At 40.6% G+C, this 18,934-nt stretch overlaps 1 protein-coding gene across 2 annotated transcripts in view; it reads left to right on the top strand.

Moving 5' to 3' along the window:
* Nucleotides 1–18,515, top strand: part of brd1a (bromodomain containing 1a) — a 42,407-nt gene extending 23,892 nt beyond the window's left edge. For both annotated transcript variants that reach the window (XM_042335225.1, XM_007890981.2), the window contains exons 8-13: nucleotides 4,225–4,734; nucleotides 12,253–12,385; nucleotides 12,762–12,892; nucleotides 13,456–13,562; nucleotides 16,056–16,210; nucleotides 16,712–18,515. In XM_042335225.1, coding sequence (XP_042191159.1) covers nucleotides 4,225–4,734; nucleotides 12,253–12,385; nucleotides 12,762–12,892; nucleotides 13,456–13,562; nucleotides 16,056–16,210; nucleotides 16,712–16,895 — 1,220 coding nt within the window. In that variant the 3' untranslated portion in view covers nucleotides 16,896–18,515. The remainder of the gene's footprint in view (nucleotides 1–4,224; nucleotides 4,735–12,252; nucleotides 12,386–12,761; nucleotides 12,893–13,455; nucleotides 13,563–16,055; nucleotides 16,211–16,711) is intronic.
* The last annotated feature ends 419 nt before the right edge of the window (nucleotides 18,516–18,934 follow it).

Genomic DNA, 18,934 nt, shown 5'->3' with positions numbered 1-18,934 from the left:
CATTGATCAAGGACTGTAAAACCACTGTGTGGGATGAATGCACCATGTCACACAAGCAGGCCTTAAGGCTCTAGACAGGACGCTTCAGGGAATCAGGGAAAACACCCAGATGATGGGAGGGAGGGATGACGTCTGCCAGACAGTACCTGTCATACAACATGATACCCGTGCTGATGAACTCGATGCCAGTCTTAAAGCTTCTAGGCTGTGGGCATGTGTGGAGAAGATGAACCTCAGGACAAACCTGCAAGTTCATGGCGGTTTATGGCAGTTCCACAGCTGAGGCATATGCTGACCTCCTTCTGGAAATTGGGGATGGCAAAATTCCAGTGGATCCCACAGAAGGCTAAATTCAGATTCCCCAAGGTTGCGGGAACATTGTACAAGGTATAACAGAGCTCAAAAACTAAATTTTCCCGAACCTCAGCCATAACTACACAAATCATAAGTGGTTGTGTCAACGAACAATCCTTGCTCCAAAAAATGAGTCTGTCAGCAAGATCAATTCCCAGCTACTCAATGACATCCCTGGCCAAGAAACTGTACAATTCCATAGATATTGTGCCTGACATTGAAAATGCTGTCAACTACCCAACTTGAGTTTTTAGACTCTTTGGAACCATCTGGTATGCCTCCACGCAAACTCATACTAAAGCTTGTATGCATAATCATGCTGCTGAGGAATCTAGATGCACCAAAGCTATGCAATTACACAAGGTTGGTGGTAAAGCAGATGATGTCACTTGTTATAGGAGCTACTATTCTGACTGGTCAGTTCAAAGGGGAAGATATATTCATTCCTCGCATCCCACTGCTCCCAAATCACTGCCTGTTTGAGTTAAAAGGCTCCAATTCCCTTTCAAATGTGCTTTGCCATGTCAATTAACAAGGCACGAGGCACAGCTTAAAGGTTGCTTGCGTTTTTTTGAATACACCTTGCTTATCCCATAGATAATTCTATGTTGGATGCTTATGTGTGGGTTCATCTCAAAACCTGTACATCATGGCCGAAGGAGGAAAAACGGCAAATGTCGTCTACACAGAAGCCTTGCAGTAACTCGTGGACCTGCAAGATCACAAAGTAAACCGCTTCGGTTAGCGTAGCTTTGATGGTTTGTGAGTCGTATCACTGAAATCTACATAACATATTGGATCCTTTGGTTGCATGCGTAGCTGTAACGGGTGCAGCTAGTGTGTGTGTGTATATATATATAAAACTTATATTTTTTGATACCTTTCAAATCAAGTGGAAGTCTTGAAGTGCTTCACAGTGCTTGATAGGCACTGAGCTAGAGGTGGGGAATGGAAACGATGACTGAAAGAGCAGTCAATAGGTAGTTTTGAGTGTACGTTGTGTTAGTTGATGGGAAACTAGAAATACCTACAGTTTTACTTGTACAGTATAAGTGCACCGTTTGATCAATATACAGTAGTATTAGAGTTGTACACAATAATTGTAATAAATAAACATTCATTGTACTAATTGTGAAGAATTGAAGAATTTGGTAAGCTCTTTTCCCAACTGAGACTTTCACCTGTCAAGTGTATGTTATTTTTATTTTCCAACTATCAAATTTTGAACTTCGCCAGGAAGGGTGAAATATTTAAGGCCTGTCATTGAAATACCTTTTGAATGCTAGTGAAACAATTGTGATCTTATTATGACAATGATTGTTTTTTTTACTACCAGGGGTTGCTTTATCCACTTTATCCATTACAAGTAATTTGTTTTTTTTGTGAGTTAATCATGGGAAGCTAGCAAAAAGTTTTTTTTAGTTGTACAGTGTGGTAATTTTGTTTAAATTCTGAGGAAGAGACTGGGTAATCTGTGTGAACAATATTAACGGCGGAAGTGAAAGAAAATGGAGTGACGGCCAATGCGCTGCCTCGCGCTTTCTTTACTATGAAAAATCAAAATCTCTTGAGGATAACGGTATTTTTGCGCAGTCTTAAAATAAATACTGAACGGATTAAAGTTTGACATGCAAAGATTTTTGCTTCCACCATTCTTCTTATGGTGTTACTCTTTTCTTTTTTTTCTCCCCCCCCCCCCCCCTCATATTGAGACTGACTCCATGCATGTGATTTGAAAGGCTGTTCAACTGCAGAGAACTTCACAGCCAATTCCAAGCCTCTCCTCACCTGATATCCACACAAGCAAACTTTCCTGAAGGGAGTTACTGTATACTGATCAGGAGCGCAGTCCTTGCCTTCTTTTGTTCTTTTCTTTCTTCCCCTCCCTTCTTTCCTAAATGAAAACACTGCTGAATTGTAGCACACATCCTGCCCAATACTGGAATCTTACAAGTCTGAAACATTCAGCGATTTATGGAATAAGCTCACTGAATCATTCGGGAGTTATGACTGGCTATAAAAATTATCAGTAAAAATAATCTGCTAAAGTTCAAAAGGACCTTTCACATTGATAGTTCAGTGGTGTACCTTATGACCGGTTAAGCCACCAAGACAGATTTGACAGGAAGGTTCCAGTACATCTCAAACCTGATTTAGTATTGCAAGGGGAGTTATTCTATCAGACTCTTTGTGATGCAATATAAATTGAGCATTAGAGAATCTTATCTGATGGAAGTTCAGGGCAATCTTCTGCTTTGTAGTGCAATATATATTTTGAAGGTCAAAGTACATGCCTGAGTAAGAACACTGGAAGGGAAGTGATAATTCTGTTGCCACTTGCAGTTTACTGTATCTGCATGAAGAATCTTAAGACTGGACCTTAAAAGAATATTACACCGTGTTATGGACAGAAATAACATTCTGTCCATCTGCGACCAGTGCTCCCTCTGCCACCCCGTCGTCCTTGACCTCTCCGGTGTCTTCGACACCGTCGACCACTCTATACTTATCCACCGTCTCTCCTCTCACCTCAACCTTCACGGCTCTGTCCTCTGTTCAGATCGTACCTTTCACACCGCCTCCATTTCATCTCCACAAACGGTTTCTCCTCTAGCCCCCGCACCATCTTATGCGGCATTCCTCAGGGCTTTGTCCTTGGTCCCCTCCTCTTCAATATCTATATGCTCCCTTTTGGTAACATAATCTGAGGACTTCCACATATATGCGGATGACACCCAACTCTACCTCTCTTGTCACCACCCTTGACTCCAGGACCACTGCAGTCCTGATAGAATGCCTGTTGGGATGTCCTGGATCAAGTCCTGGATGAGAGTTAATTTTCTTCAGTTGAACATCAACAAGACCGAGGCTCTCCTGATTGGTTCCCATCAGTGTCTCCTCACCTCAGGCGCTGACAGCATCACCATCTATGGTTGCACACTCCACCTTGCAAAGCCAGTCTGGAAACCTTGGGGTCTTGTTTGATCCTCAACTATCCTTTCTACCCCACATCCATGCCATGACACGCTCTGCCTTCCCCCACCTCCGCAATATCGCTCGGCTCCACCACTGTCTCACACCGCAGGCCGCCGAAACCCTCATATATGGTTTCATTACATCGAGGCTCGATGATGCAAACTCATTGCTTGTCGGACTCCCCAACTCCTCCCTCCACAGGCTGCAGATCATCCAGAACTGTAGCCCGTTTCCTCTCCCGCACCAGGCTCCACGAACCTATCACCCCCATCCTTGCCCAACTTCACTGGCTTCCCATCACACAGAATACAGTTCAAGATCCTGGTCCTCACCTTCAAAGCCCTCCATGGTCTTGTTCCCCCCCTACCTCTGTGACCTCCTAACCCCCTACCATCCTGCTTGCTCCCTCCCCTTAGGGGGCTCCGGCCTGCTTCACGTTCCCCGCCTCGCTCGCCCCACTATTGGTGGGCGGGCCTTCTGCCACTCTGCCCCACCCTCTGGAACTCCATCCCGCAGTCCCTCCGCCTCGCCCCCTTCCTTGCCTCCTTCAAGACCCATCTCAAAACCCTCCTCTTCGACCGTGCTTTCGATCTCCCTGCTTCCCCCCGTTGCCCTCCACCCTCCCCGATCCCGGCCCCCAGCTCAGGTCCGAAACTCTGTCTGTCAAGCACTTTGGGACGTCCTCCCAATGTGAATGGTGCTATACAAATGTAATTTTGTTGTTATTAGTTTATTCATTGATCTATGTAGTTATTTTGTGAAGATACTGTTTTAGATGTACTCAGTTTAGTTCATTGCAATATAGGCTTTCTATGACAATGACATGGAGACTGCATCTTAGAAATTTTGTTTAAATTTTTAGTTATTTTGAAATTGTCTTATGTGCTGTTTCAGGAGATTTGAAGTCTTCAGTGCCACCTATTCTTGAGCCATCTGATTGTTTGCCTCTTCTAGCGTCTTCAGAGACTCCATCAGAACCACCTACTCTCAAACCAATAGAACCCAGCACTGACCAGAGCCAGAATAGACTGCACAAAAGAGTCAAATTTGACAATGAAGTCACCAGCACTTCTCTGCAGAATGTGATTATGAATGGACATACCATAGACAACCTGAGTGACAGTGAAATCAGTTGCTCAACAAACACTTCAGTGGTGGAATCTTTGGTTGATGTTGGCAGGCGTACCTCTGTACTTTTCCGAAAAGCCAAAAATGTGAGCCCTCAGAAGCCAGCAAAAAATGCAGAGCCTCAACCACATTCAGGACAGATGGGGACTAAAACCTTCTTGTCTGTTGTAATTCCAAGACTAGAGACACTATTGCAGCCAAGGAAGAGATCACGTAGCTTGTGTGGTGATTCTGAAACAGATGGTGAAAAAGTGCCTCTGAAAAGGCCAGACTTGGGTAAATATCTGCTGAACTTGATTACGGTAGAATATTTCTGAAAGAAAGTTAATTTAAGGCTAAGCGGTTTGTATTATGGTAGGTTCACATAGCAATTACCTAAACGCAATATATTTTATGGTTGGCTTTCTATGTTCTACTATTGGGGGAGTGTTGGTCTTGTTTGTGCAGATAATATTTTAATAATTCACCCTGGGAAACTCAAATTGCCCACAGATTTTAGTTCTAAATGTTATGTTGGTTCAATGTTGATTTGGTTGACTTCTTTTAAGTACCTGCTAACTTCCATAAAATCTATCTCTATCTTAAGAGGGTTTAAATTCCCTTTTGCCATTTTATTTTTCTGAATAGATTGTTAAGAACTGTGTCCTCCCAGCATAGTAAAATGAAAATGCAACAGGAAAATTAAAAATAAACTATGATTTCCCTGCTCTATGGTCAGCCTCTTCCCCCCCCTTCCTCCTTTACTATTTCCTTCAGACTACCATTGTGCCACCTTGTTTGATTGAAGTGACTTACAAACTCTTCTCAGTGTATGACAATTTTATAATACAGGAAATGTTCTTTCAACTTATTTATCAGTGGTGAGAAAAATAGGGCCCCACAGTAGACCTTTTTGGATTTCTGCAAGATACCAGCCACATAGGTTTTTTTGCATTGATTGATATTGATTTATTCCAATTACCAAGCTAGTTTTCAAATCAACCAGCTAACTTGCAATTCACTCTACGAGTTTTAACCTACTTTAACAGTTTCCTGTGGAACTTAATCAGTACCATCTAAAATCCAAATAAAGCATATCTATTGGATGACCCTCATCCCCTGGTTCAGTTACTTTCTTAAATTCCAGTAGATACATGAGGTATGATCTCATTGCTTAAAAAATCATGTTTAGGCTTCTTATAATATCTGTGTTTTTCAGATAAAAATAGATAGCACTCTTGGAAAGGCCTCAACTATTTTATGCCTTACAGATGTCAGGCGAGCAAATATTAACATTTAAGCTTATGGAACTTCTAAAAATATTTACTCATCTACTGTATTTCCTTGAGGATTCTACCACGCAACATACCTTGTCAACATTTAGTGTTTTTTTAAGTTTATTTTAACTTGATCTGCTGATATAGATTTTTTTACATATACATGTGGAAAATCTATTTAACACATGATTCAGCCCACAGAGATAGTAATTCATTCACTTTGCCCAACATATGTCCAGAATTCAGACTCCTTTTTTATAACTGGTTTGTTATTGACATAATCATGCTTCATTTCAGTCTGTTTAGCAGTGTTGAGTCACTGGTGTCTTTAAGGTCTCTTTCTTTTAGGGTTCAGACTTTCTGACGAATAGTTCTCGATACCATTTTTTAAATTTTATTGTGGCCTGCCGGGTGTCTTGCCCCATGGAGAATCCTATCACCTGCTTAAGAGTCTCCAAACCAAACTACTGAATTCTACATGTGTATGGTTTTAAGTTGTAGGCTATGGAGCAGGGACACTCCCTTGAGGGACGCACGTTCCCTGAAGAAATGCACCCTACTTCCTTAATCCTGGAGAATTTTGGAACAAATTGGTGAGAGCCAAGATTTGAGGACCCCACAATGTGCATTAGGGGTAATGTTAGAGTTTAAACAACCAAAATTTGTATTGCAAACATTGGCAAGTTTCTCGCTGCTTGTTTAGCTATAACTACTTTACCCACTAAGACTTTAGCTTGCAGGAATAATGAGAACCAAGTAGACCCTCAGTAACTTGTCTGCCATTCCAAGTCCTGTCGGCCGGTCCATTGTCAACAGTGAATACTGTGACGCTACCTGGCTCAGAAACCAAACCACTTGAGCCTGTCACAGTTCCATGGCCAGGCACGTCAGCTTACATAGATACATGTCAGCTTACAGGTTGTACAGCATGTCCATGCTGGTTTTTATACTCCACATAAGTCTCCACCCACTTCTTCCCACAGACTTCTGTTCCCTTTTCCCTCATGTGTACATTTAGCTTCCTCTTAAATGCATCTGTATTATCTAATTCATCTAGCATTTCTCACTACCTTCTCCATGAAGTTGTTCCTCCTAAATTCTCTTTTAGATCCCTTGATTGCTATTTTATACTTGAGTCCCCTGGTTGCAGACATCCCAACAAGTGGGAACAGCCTAAGATTATGCTAACCTTATCAAATCCTTTTATAATTTTGAGACTTGTAGCCAACTCAGCTCCAAATGACTTTGCTTAACTTCCTCTACGAGGAGAATGCTATATCTCTTGGATTTTACCTATTGTATAATAGAAAAGGAACAGAGTGATTCCATTGAGAGACGATTGAGTATTAAAAACAGCAAAAAGAAGAAGAGCTTTTCAAAAGCTCTGAAGGATAGGATTGCATATTTATAAGCTCAATACCACCCTAGCAGTTTGAATGACTTTTATACAAGTCCAAGGAGAGCTATTCAGAATCCCTAATGATTTTACAATGGAGACAGCTCATTTGATACTTATTAAAACAATCATAATGACAAACTAGGCTAGCTGATTACCCATGATAATAAAACAGTTGTGCATTTACCCCTGTGGTGCAGCTGAGAGATGCCTAACTACAGTAGTTTGCAGGTCCAATGAAATCGAGCTTCAAGCGTTTTTCAAAGCTCTTTACAACTTGCCAACCAGATAAGATTAAGGAATTCTTAGACTTGCTATTGCAATCTTACATGTTCAACGAAAATCTTTGTTGAACTTCCCTATGTCACTGGAGGAGATCCTGCAAGCCATCAATTTACGCTTGCAAGCCAGGCTCCCTGATTCTGATGATTTATCTACACCCTGTTTATTATTAACAAACCCAGAGTTGGTACAGCTTCATACGATTAGCCCTACGACAGATGCATTTTGTGTCAGATAAATGGAGAAAAGCAGTAATCTTTTCCTCGATTATCATTGAAATTTATGTTAAGATTCTGGCTACATGCCTGAACAAATTTATTGCCAAATTATAATGGACATATTCACTGACTACAGTACAAAAAGGTTTGTTTGAATAAAATGATCCATGTCTGAAGATTTTTTGAATCCATTTATCTCCACTATGTATGAGCATGTAACTTGGCATGTTCAGCAAATTTTATAATACAGTATATCAAATTTCCCAAGTAATTTATAAATAGTGTCAATACACAACTTCCCCTCTCCAGACAACTTTTTAAACACATTGTATTACTTTATGCTTCATATTGCTGATGCAGTTTTCATTCCACCTTGCTAATTTATCCTGAATTCCATGGACCTTAGCTCTCTTTAAAAGTTTCACACATGGAATTCTAACACATGGTTTCTAATAATACAAACTTACTGAATTGACCTCATTCACTCATTTAGGGCTTGAAACGAATTTCAAATTCAAGATTTATGAAGCATGAGCTACAGTATTGCACATCTAAATTATTCTTTACTTACTGGCCCTTATCTCTGTCCTTTTTGAATCAGCGTTGATGATATCCATGTGTTCTCAAGTATTTTTCTCACTAAAAATGTTGGGATAAATAGCTTTATTCTCAGGCTTATATAAACTCCTCCTCGTCGGAACTTGCAGAAATAGCTTTGAAACAAATTTGGATGCCCAGATTCACAAGCTGGAAGCTACTACATTTATTTCATAATGTTGCCATCAGTCAAACTGTTCAAATTATGGTCCTTCGGTCCTTCAGTGATAAAATACTTGTATTTCTAATTCAGAAATTGATAACAATTCAGAGCCAGCCAGGTATGTTTATTCCACCATAATACCTATAGTCGCAAATAGCTTGTGTCATATATTAAATGCAAAAATTGTTTTGAATATGGAGCTTAAGCTTCCATTTGCTATTTCCATCAAATTATGGCAATTCCTTGAAAGCAGAATTTTATAATTCATCATCCAAGCAGTATCTTAAGAATTTATAAGATTTTGTGGGGTTTTTTTGCTTCTGATATTATTACTGAGTTTTCGGACTATAGTAACAACAACAACAAAATTACATTTATAGACCGCCGTTCACGTCGGGAGGATGTCCCAAAGCGCTGAGCAGTCAGGTATCGGGACCCGAGCAAGGGGTAGGTGTGGTGTAGGGGTGAGGGAAGCAGAGAGGTGGGAGGGCGACCAAAGGCACAGTTGAAGAGAAGGAGGCAAGAGAGGAAGCGAGGCGAAGAGACCATGGGATGGAGTTCCAGAGTATGGGTCAGAGAAGCTGAAAGCTCGGCCACCGATGGTAGGGCGGGTCGAGCCGGAGACATGGAGCAGACCGGAGCCCGCTGAATGGAGAGAGCGGGCAGGTTGGTAGGGAGTCAGCAGGTCAGAGAGGTAGGAGGGGGCAAGGCCACGGATAGCCTTAAAGGTGAGGACGAGGATCTTGAACTCGATCCTCTGAGGAATGGGGAGTCAGGAGTGGGTGGGAGTGATGGGGTCACGGAGCCTGGTACGTGAGAGTACACGAGCTGCGGAGTTTGGGATGATCTGCAGCTTGTGAAGGGAAGAGTTGGGAAGGCCGATGAGGAGAGAGTTCCCGTAATCGAGCCTTGAGGTGACGAATGCGTGGGTGAGGGTTTCAGCAGCCTGAGGGGTGAGGCAGTGGCGGAGTCTGGCAATGTTGCGGAGGTGGTGGTAGGCAGTGCCGGTCATGGCGCGGATGTGGGGGAGAAAGGACAGTTCAGGGTCAAACAAGACACCCAGGTTCCTGACTGGCTTAGTGAGGTTGAGTGTGCAGCCATGGAGGCTGATGCTGCCAGAGCCTGAGGTGCGGAGGCGCTGGCGCGAGCCAATCAGGAGGGCCTCGGTCTTGCTGACATAGAGTTGGAGAAAGTTGGCCTTTGTCCAGGACTTGATGTCGGACAGGCAGTCGGTCAGGGCGCCAGTAGTCCTGGAATTCAGGGTGAAGGCAGAGAGGTAGAGTTGGGTGTCATCCGCATACATGTGGAAATTCACCCCATGTCTGTGGATGATGTCACCAAGGGGGAGCATGTAGAGGGTGAAGAGGAGGGGACCGAGGACAGAGCCCTGAGGAACACAGCACGAGACAGTGCAGGGGTTGGAGGAGAAACTGTTTGCTGCGACGAAGTGGAGGCGGTGTGAAAGGTAGGACTTGAACCAGTCAAGGACAGAACCTTGAAGGTTGAGGTGGGAGGAGACGAGCTGGAGGAGGATTGAGTGGTCCACGGTGTCAAAGGCGGCGGAGAGGTCAAGGAGGACGAGGAAGCAGAGGGAGCCCTGGTCACACATCTTCAGGATGTCGTTTGTGACCTTGACTAGAGCAGTTTCCGTGCTGTGGGCAGCACGGAAATCCGATTGGAGGGGTTTATGGAGGGAGTGAGAGGAGAGGCAAAAGCGAAGCTGGGAGGCAACGGCTCTCAAGGACCTTGGAGAGGAAGGGGAGATTTGAGATGAGCCGGTAGCTGGATAGCTGTGATGGGTCAAGGGAAGGTTTCGTCAGGGTGGAGGTGATAATGGCTGTTTTGAGGGGGGAAGGAACAGTGCCAGATGACAGGGAGAGGTTAATGATGTTGGCGAGTAGTGGGGCAAAGAGGTGGAGCTGGGATTTAAGGAGAGGGGTAGGGATGGGGTCCTTGGAGCAGGTGATGGGCTTCATGGAGGGTATGGTGGTGAAGACAGTGGAGGGGGTGACAGGTTCAAAGGTGTGGAAGGAGGGATGGGTAATTGTCAGATGGATAATTGTGGGGTGGGGGCAGGGAGGAGTTGGATGTTGGGAGGGCAGTAGCAGCTGAGTGGATTCCCTCGATTTTGAAATCAAGGAAGTCAGCATTTTTTCGCAGTGAGTCAGAGTAAAGAATCTGCGAAGCGTGGCGGGGAGGGCGGGGGAGCCGGTTAGTGGTGGAGAACAGGAGCCTGGAGTTGCCCTTCGCCTCCAGGATTAACCTGGAATAGAAGGATGATTTGACTGTGGCGAGAGTGGAGCGGTAGATCTTAATGAGGTCCAACCAGATGCAGACCGCACCTGGCCCTTAAACGAGTGGAGATGACTGGTGAACCAGGATGAGGATCGGGAGTAGGAGGCAGTTCGGGAGGTGAGGGGTGCAAGGACATCGAGTGTGGTGGAGAGGGTGCTCTGGAGAAGAGTAAGCGCAGCGAGCGGGTAGTTGCCAGAGGGGGAGGAGTTCAAAGGACTCCAGGGCAGCAGGAATTGTGGGGAGATCTTCTTCCACAAGTGGTAGAAGATGGTGGTAGGTTTGGAGACAGTGGGGAGAGGGATATGGGAGCTGAGGGAGTTGAAATGGCGGTTAGAGGTGGCCTTGCCAGTGATGGTGACAACCGAGACGCTGAGGCCCTGGGTGATCACTAGGTCGAGCGGGTGACCGTGGTTGTTGGTAGCAGAGTGGATGTGCAGGGAGAGGTTAAGAGAGGAGAGAAGAGAGGAGAAGTCTGATGAGGTGGAGCAGGAAGATGTCTTGTAACGGGACATCGTGGAGTCCTGCAGCTCAGTGGTTAGAGCATTCGCTTTGCAAGCGAGAGACCTGAGTTCAATCCCAGGCCGGGCAAAACCTTGGGCAAGTTTCCTTACTCCACACAGAGCCTAATAATAATCCCTCCAAAACCAGAAACAATAATAAAAAAAAATTGGTCATTTTCAATCTACGACTGTTTGTGGGACATTGCTGTGCGCAATTGGCTGCCGCGTTCGCCCACAAATATACAGTCAATTCACTTTACAGTGCGTTCTGTGAAGCGCTTTGGGACGTCCTCCCGACGTGAAAAGCGCTATATCAAATGCAAGGATTATTATTATTATTGTTAGGGTGAAAATAACATTTTCATATTTGGGGGAAAAGCTACAAGAAAATATTAGTGGAATACTAAACTTCCAGGGGAATATTAATAATAATATAATAACTCTTGCATTTGATATATCGCCTTATCAGGTATTCGAGATGTCTCAAATCACTTCACAGAATATATTTTAAAGTTTTGAATCCACCTTGCTAATTTATCCTGAATTCCATGGAACTTAGCTCTCTTTAAAAGTTTCACACATGGAATTCTAACATAGGTTTCTGATAATGCAAACTTACCTCATTCACTAATTTAGCGCTACAGTATATTTCACTTTACAGTGTATTACAGAATTGGCATATTCTTAATGTGACTTAAGTTGAGTGATGTAAACAAAACTTTTGGACCTTTGCTCTCTGAAATGTGATGCAATTTCTGCAACTCCAAACACAGGAATTTGTAACTTGCATGTTTGTCTACAAAATTCTCAGTATGTTTTTAAATTAAACTTACGAATGCAAAGAAAGGCCTAAAATGAAGGAACAAATGTAAATACAAGGTATACTTAGAATGAAGGACCAGATGTTTCATAGATCTTAGAAGAATGTACTAATAAATCTGTGGCCTGTTTAAAGTAAGATCTGTTCTTTGGGTTCATTTGACAGTGTTAGTGATTGATTCCCCCAAAAAGTCCAGGAGCAATTTTAAAAGCTTAACTTATTGACCAGGTTTTCACTATTACAATTGTTTCCGTTTTAATTTTCTAGCACTTTCTAATGGCTTTAGTAATGAGGAGAAGCCTGAAACTGCACAATCCAATCCACTTGATCATCAGCGTCGCCGATGTGCTTCAGAATCTAGTATATGCACAAGTATCAGTGTGGTTTCGAACCAAGCAAGGTAAAAAAAATGCTTTAACAAAGTGGATTTTGTGTTCTTGGGTGGTGGGGTAATTCTTCATAGAGTGATTAATTTAAAGTTGAATTCTAGAAATTACGATAGTATTTTTTATTTGAATGTTTTATGTAGGCATAACATTTTTTGTAACAATTTTGATATTTTTTTTGAATAATAATTCTAAATTTTCCAGAACATTGGATCTTAACTTATGTTCTGAAGGTTTATGTTTTCACGTGCCTTTTTCATATGAACATTTCTGCAAGGATTTATTTTACAGTGATATTGTCATACATTGTTTACATATCTTAATCAACAGGATTTCTTTTAGCATTATAAAACCTTTTGCTGATTTTAAAATCTTAACTCTTTCTAATAGTACTATATGCCTTCCAAAATGTGGCAAAGGGAAACCAGCTCTGGCTCGAAGGAATCCATTCGAAGACCGAAATGAGTTGATTGCTTGCATTGAAAATGGCAACTTTGCTAAAGCAGCTAGAATTGCAGCAGGTAAACAATCCAGAATTATAACCATGATCTATGGACTAAAAATAAGTGTCACTTTGATATGTCAGTTATACCTATACATTTCTTTTCAGTCATCACATTCATGCGTAAAAGGCAAAAATTTCAACCAACATTTGTAAATTGGATAACTTGTTAGTAAATGTTGTTAATTTTCAATATCGCTAAAAAAGATTAGGAGGGGGAAAGAGGGGAAGAAAAGGATAAGTGATGAGGTGTCATGCTATTTGAATATTGCCCTCTCCCAAGTCCTATATAAGGAGAGCTAACCCACAGAGCATTTAGCTTGTTTTCATTGCAGGTGAAATTAACCTTTACTCTATTGCACTGCTAATTTATGAAATAAATGCTTTACGATTCCTTGCATCATAACTGGGTACCACAAAAATCTTGTAATTTCCTAAATATTCAAACCTTATCTAAATACTGTTTCTGGAATGACAGTAATTCAATCTCTTTTGGCCGTCTTGAATCATGTTTGTTAATTATAAGGTACAAGAAAGAAAATAATATTCTCTCCTGTTGAGTACCTTATTTTATTTTCCCAGAGGTTGGCCAAAACAACATGTGGATTTCTGCTGATACCAATTCTGTCATGGAACCCTTAAAGCTGATTTGGGCCAAGTGTAGTGGTTACCCTTCGTATCCAGCATTGGTAAGTTAAACTTCATGGCTGAGTTTATTTTGACGAACATTATGTTAAATCTCAACACAGTAAATTATAATCTACAATCATAAAACTGAGCTGTGTATGAAAGGTATCGGCTATGGCCTGGGCCAATAGAAAAGTGCAGACATTTTGGAAAAAATAATTGCGAGGGTTTGCGAATCTTGCAGGAAACTGTGGGGTTTGATTGGTGCTATTGAGGTGCATTTTACTGCTACATTTTTTCACTTTATTGATAAAAATTGAACATAAGGAAATAACACATATTAGATTGTTGCAAAAAAAATTCTTAATTGCTTCTTAACAAAAACTAGCCTTTTTTTTGGGGGGGTGGGCTACAGGAGCTCACCGCCTCCTGCCTTTCAAGGCATGCACTGCATACAGACACAGAGAGAGAGACACACACACTCAGAGACACAGCGAGAGACACGCAGACAGAAAGGGAGACACACACTCAGAGACACACAGAGATACACACACACACACACGCGCACATATACAGAGAGAGAGAGAGAGAGATACACACACTCGTAAACACACAGAGAGAGACACACACACATTCTCAGAGAGCAAGAGACACACACATACTCGTAGACACAAAGAAACATACACAGACAGAGACACACATTCACACAGAGCCACTCATAAAAACACACACACACACACACATATAGAAGAGACATAGACACCCTCACATAGAGAGATACACACAGACAATCACACCAGCAGGGCTTCCGAGTGTAGCCCATTTGTTGCTTGGGCTGCACTGCGCGTGCAGATCCGGAGCCGCTCCGTCCTCAGTGATGTCAGGCAAACAGCACGAGCGGCCCGCGGGCCACAAACTGCATTCATGGCGGATTTGTAGCGGACGAGGTCCATTGCAGCGTAGAGTGCAGAAAAGGTGCGCCCGCACTTTTGTATTAGCCCAGGCTATGACTAATGGCTACTGCTCTTCTCTTCTGGAGATTGTGGGTATATTCTAATGCCTTACGGGCAAAAGAGAACAATGTTTTAAAAAGCAGTGTTTCTATTCAAATACAGTAAAACTAAGGGAAATAGCTCAAATGATTACTTAGCAGAACCGAAGTACAGTATCTCCAAAGTGCTCGAATAGCCGGGATATATTAGTGAGTGACTAGTTATGTGGTGTTGACCACTTTTCCCAGAGGCTAGTTATCAGAGTTTCACTGTATTCATTATAAGTTTAAGCATTAAACAAGAATTGTGGTTATTATTACACATTCAGAATGTTCCTGTTCGCAGTATATGAATAAATTGTGCTCAAATTGAGAGGCACAATGGATGTTCCGCTTGTATGGACCGAAGTAACGACCACTTTTGAAAAGTGAATGGGTTGACGCTCACCAAGATGAGTAACCTTGTTAGAACTGAGATGTATTTACTGATGAAATTGATCTATGATCAAACTTATCTGAACTGGGTTTCTTGCCCAAAAGTGTATTTAATCTGAATGCATACTGTACCTTTAATGGTTCTCAATGAAATTGTTTATAAATTTATTTTTTTAAGGAGCATATTAACCTTTAGAACAGATAAATAAAATTCTATTATATCTCGTACATTAATGCTGAGCCAAATTTAGTAAAGAATGCAGTTTTATTTCCAATGATATTCTTGTATGACTAAAATATACACTTCAACCGTGCCCTCAGCTCCCCTCTCGACTCTCTACCCCCTCCTCGCTCCCTCCCTTCCCTCCACTCACCCTGACCATTTCCCCCCTGCTCAGATCCCGACCCAACGGTCCAGGGACGTCCTCCCGACATGAAAGGCGCTCTATAAACGCAATCATGTTGTTGTTCTTTAAGCATTTTAAAATGAAATATTTAAGAACGTTTATTTTCCTTTAACAAAAAACAGAAGTCGTTGGGAACACTCAGCAGGTCAGGCAGCATCTATGGAGAAAGGAAAGTGGTCAACGTTTCAGGTCCATGACCGTTCTGACGAAACGTTGACTCACTTCTGTTTTTGTTTCAGATTTCCAGCATCTGCAGTATTTTGTATTTTGTTTATTTTCCTTTTTTTTCTTCCAACAGTTACATGTTTTTTATTTAAAACTCATTATCTCTTCTCCCTTTTATTCTATTCTAAATTTCTAATTTCTAATTTCATGTTTAAATGTTTTGGAGTTGGGGTTAACTTGCATTTCTTACATTTGATATCTACTTGGTCAGGAAGATTAGATTTTTTTTAAGCTTCAAATGTTTAATAAGTTATCTTATTGGTCTTATCCCAAGGTTTAATATTCCACAAAGATTTCCTTTTAATATTTCTCTTAAAGCCCCACTTCATTATAATTCAAAGATAGTAGCATTTTAAAGAGAATACTCACTACCATCTTCTCAGGATATCGCGGGCTGGGCTGTAAATGCTGGTGAAATAAATACCACCCCCATGCCAAAATTTGTTTTCAGATAAGTTTTAAAAAATATGTTTTAACAAAATTACCTTTTTAATTAGGTAATTGACCCAAAGGTGTCTCGAAATGGCTGTCGACATAACGGAGTGCTTATTCCTACACCCCCGCAAGATGTATTAAAAATTGGAGAGAGCATGCAAAGGAAATCAGTGGAGAAATTGTTTCTTGTTCTGTTCTTCGATAACAAACGAAGCTGGTAAGTGTTTCCAGTTATAAGGGGGAAGGAGGGGAGAAGATTTTGTTTATCATATGCAGCAGACGTGTAAAGAATGAGCACAATTTTGTTTCGGTTTTGTAGGTTTAATTGCATTGCACATCCTCCTACTGTTATCATTTTCTTGTCTACTATTACTTTTACTACATTTTATAGTAAATCATGTGAAGCTCTTTCAGACGTTTTGATGATGTATATTAAACGCAGGATATTAATACAGCTGCTTTGTCAGTTAAGTCACCAAAATTTGCAACCATCTAGATAAATGTTAAATCTGGTTTTACTTGTTCTTTACAGTCTTAACGTTTGAACTTTTTAAATGAAAACATGTTTAAATGTCCTTTTGGGGGGTTTCTGTCCCTTGTTACCTAAAGCCATCTACTTATTACTGATTTTGATGGTTCCATTTATTTACAGAATGAAGTGGTAAGTAAATTTCTAAATTTCTGTTATTGATCAAGATATGCAATTTTCTTCCAACAGGCAGTGGCTTCCAAAATCCAAAGTGGTTCCACTCGGTATTGATGAAACTATAGACAAAATAAAAATGATGGAAGGTCGAACTTCTTCCATTCGGAAATCTGTTCGCATTGCTTTTGATCGGGCGATGCTTCATCAATGTAGAGTTCGAGGTGAACAAACGAGTGACTTTAGTGATATTGATTGAAAATGTATCAAATGTGGGAGATAAACCCATCTGGTCTCTTAAAAAAAAGGAACATTTACAGAAACATCTCTCAGCTCTTAACGAATGTATTTTACTTTCCACTGTTGTATCAATCACTGTTCCAGTAGTTGTGCTCTGAGAAATGGTAGCACCTGCTGATTCACTGCCAGCTGTAATTATGTTTTTCGTACATAATTTACTTTCTTATATACCTGCAAACTTTCCACTATAATCTTTTGACCAGATTAACTTGTTCATAGTGTTTATAACTCATGAGACAAAGCTGTAAATACTTTAAATTATTCTGTTAGTCAAAATTAGTTAATAGCTGTTTCTGGTTCTTTCATTTTTTTAAAAACACAAATCTGAATGTTCTGTAACTTATTAAACAAAAAGGAAGCTGTTGATGTAACCAAGTACCACATACCAGATAATTTTGGTGCAGAATATGCTCAAAGTGTTAATGCTCAAAATCAAGAATTTGATAACTTTAAATGGTGTGCAATAGAGCAGTAAAATGAACCTGTAATTCTACCAAAAGAAACAAATTCATTTTTTTTCATGTTTTCTATTTTTATACTTTTACATTTGGGCTGTGCTTCACAATATTAAAAGTCAAACGTGTCTATTCCCAATTCTGAATAACTAGATTTCTCTATATTTTTCACCCGGTGCTAGGTTTTAATTGTTCATTTTTTCCCTTTTAATGTCATTGACATAGTTGTCATATACCAAAAATGTGTTGCATAATCTGTATTATGCAGAAAGTAAACATTTCCAGGGAAGGGATTGCATTTTTTATTATTGTTGCTCTTAGTGCATCATAACATCGTGATCATCTGATACTCAGTTGGCAGAACAGGGCAGAGTAATGAAACGGCAAATACTATTACTGTTCTGTGAATGCGTTAGCTCACATGGAGAAGCTGGGCAACAGTTTTGATTTTCATCTTTTCTTCTTCCTTTCCGTGCAGTCTGGCCAAAGTGCAGACATTGAACCTACTTTCAGTGCAATATTAAGTGAACACCTTACCTTCTATATTGCTGCTTTGTTTGATTTCTATTCATGGTGCCAGAAAAAGTAACAAATTGTAGCATTAACCCTGTCTAGTATTCAAAGTAGTATCATTTTAGATCAAGCTACATTGGAAGGGAATACCTTGTTCAAGTTTGATTTTGAATACTTATGAAATGCAGTTTCAAGAGAACATCCCCAAAAGTTGACACTGCCCAGAATGCCTAATATGCTGGATTGCTTGTGTACTAAGTGGTTTTGTAGCCTATGTATACATTGTATATGAATTTACAGTACTTCAAACTTGTAACTTTTTTACTTTGTTGGGAAGGGTGTTGTAATATTCATTTATTTTCTGCTGTGATTACTCTGGGACCTGTACACAATTTTTTTAAGACAATTTGTGCCTGCGTTTGTTTTTTAATTTATTGTAGAAAGTGTACAGATTTGCTTTGTAGTAATTTTTATAAGCCGCTGAACTGATTTGAAAATGAAATTTGTAAAAGTGTTATACTATAGAACAAACTTGATTAACCACAGGCACATTGGTTTAAAACTACTTTGGGAAGTAATAAATGTGATGCAAGCTGTTCTTTTGCATATTCTGTAATGGTGTTTTAATAGCTCCTTTGTGTGTTTTTTTTAGTGAATGTTAAGATGTAATATGTGGGGCGGGGGAAATGTATGGTTCTATTAGGGAAAGGGAAAGTGGGTAGCTTTAGATTTTTTTAATTTTGTTTTTGAATGCATTTTGTATGATAAAATGTGATGTGGGTGTGAGTGTGTATAGGATCAGTACTTCAAATTTTAATTTGAAAAGCTGTATAAATATTTTGTTTGGGTCAAAACATGGGGATAGGGTGGGTTAAAAGTACTGCTTTTTCATTTTATGATTTAAAAAAAATAAAGGTGCGTTTCAGATTCTCTGAACCATAAAATCTCCCTATTACTGCTGGGAGTAGGTACATTTTTCCTTTCTTCGAGTCTCATGGCTGACTAGTTAGAGTTGAAGAAAAAATAATTT

The sequence above is a fragment of the Callorhinchus milii genome, unplaced genomic scaffold (genome assembly GCF_018977255.1).
Source record: "Callorhinchus milii isolate IMCB2004 unplaced genomic scaffold, IMCB_Cmil_1.0 Scaffold5, whole genome shotgun sequence".
Lineage (NCBI taxonomy): Eukaryota > Metazoa > Chordata > Chondrichthyes > Chimaeriformes > Callorhinchidae > Callorhinchus > Callorhinchus milii.
The sequence above is the reverse complement of the archived record's forward strand: the minus strand, read 5'-3'. Positions and strand labels throughout refer to the sequence as shown.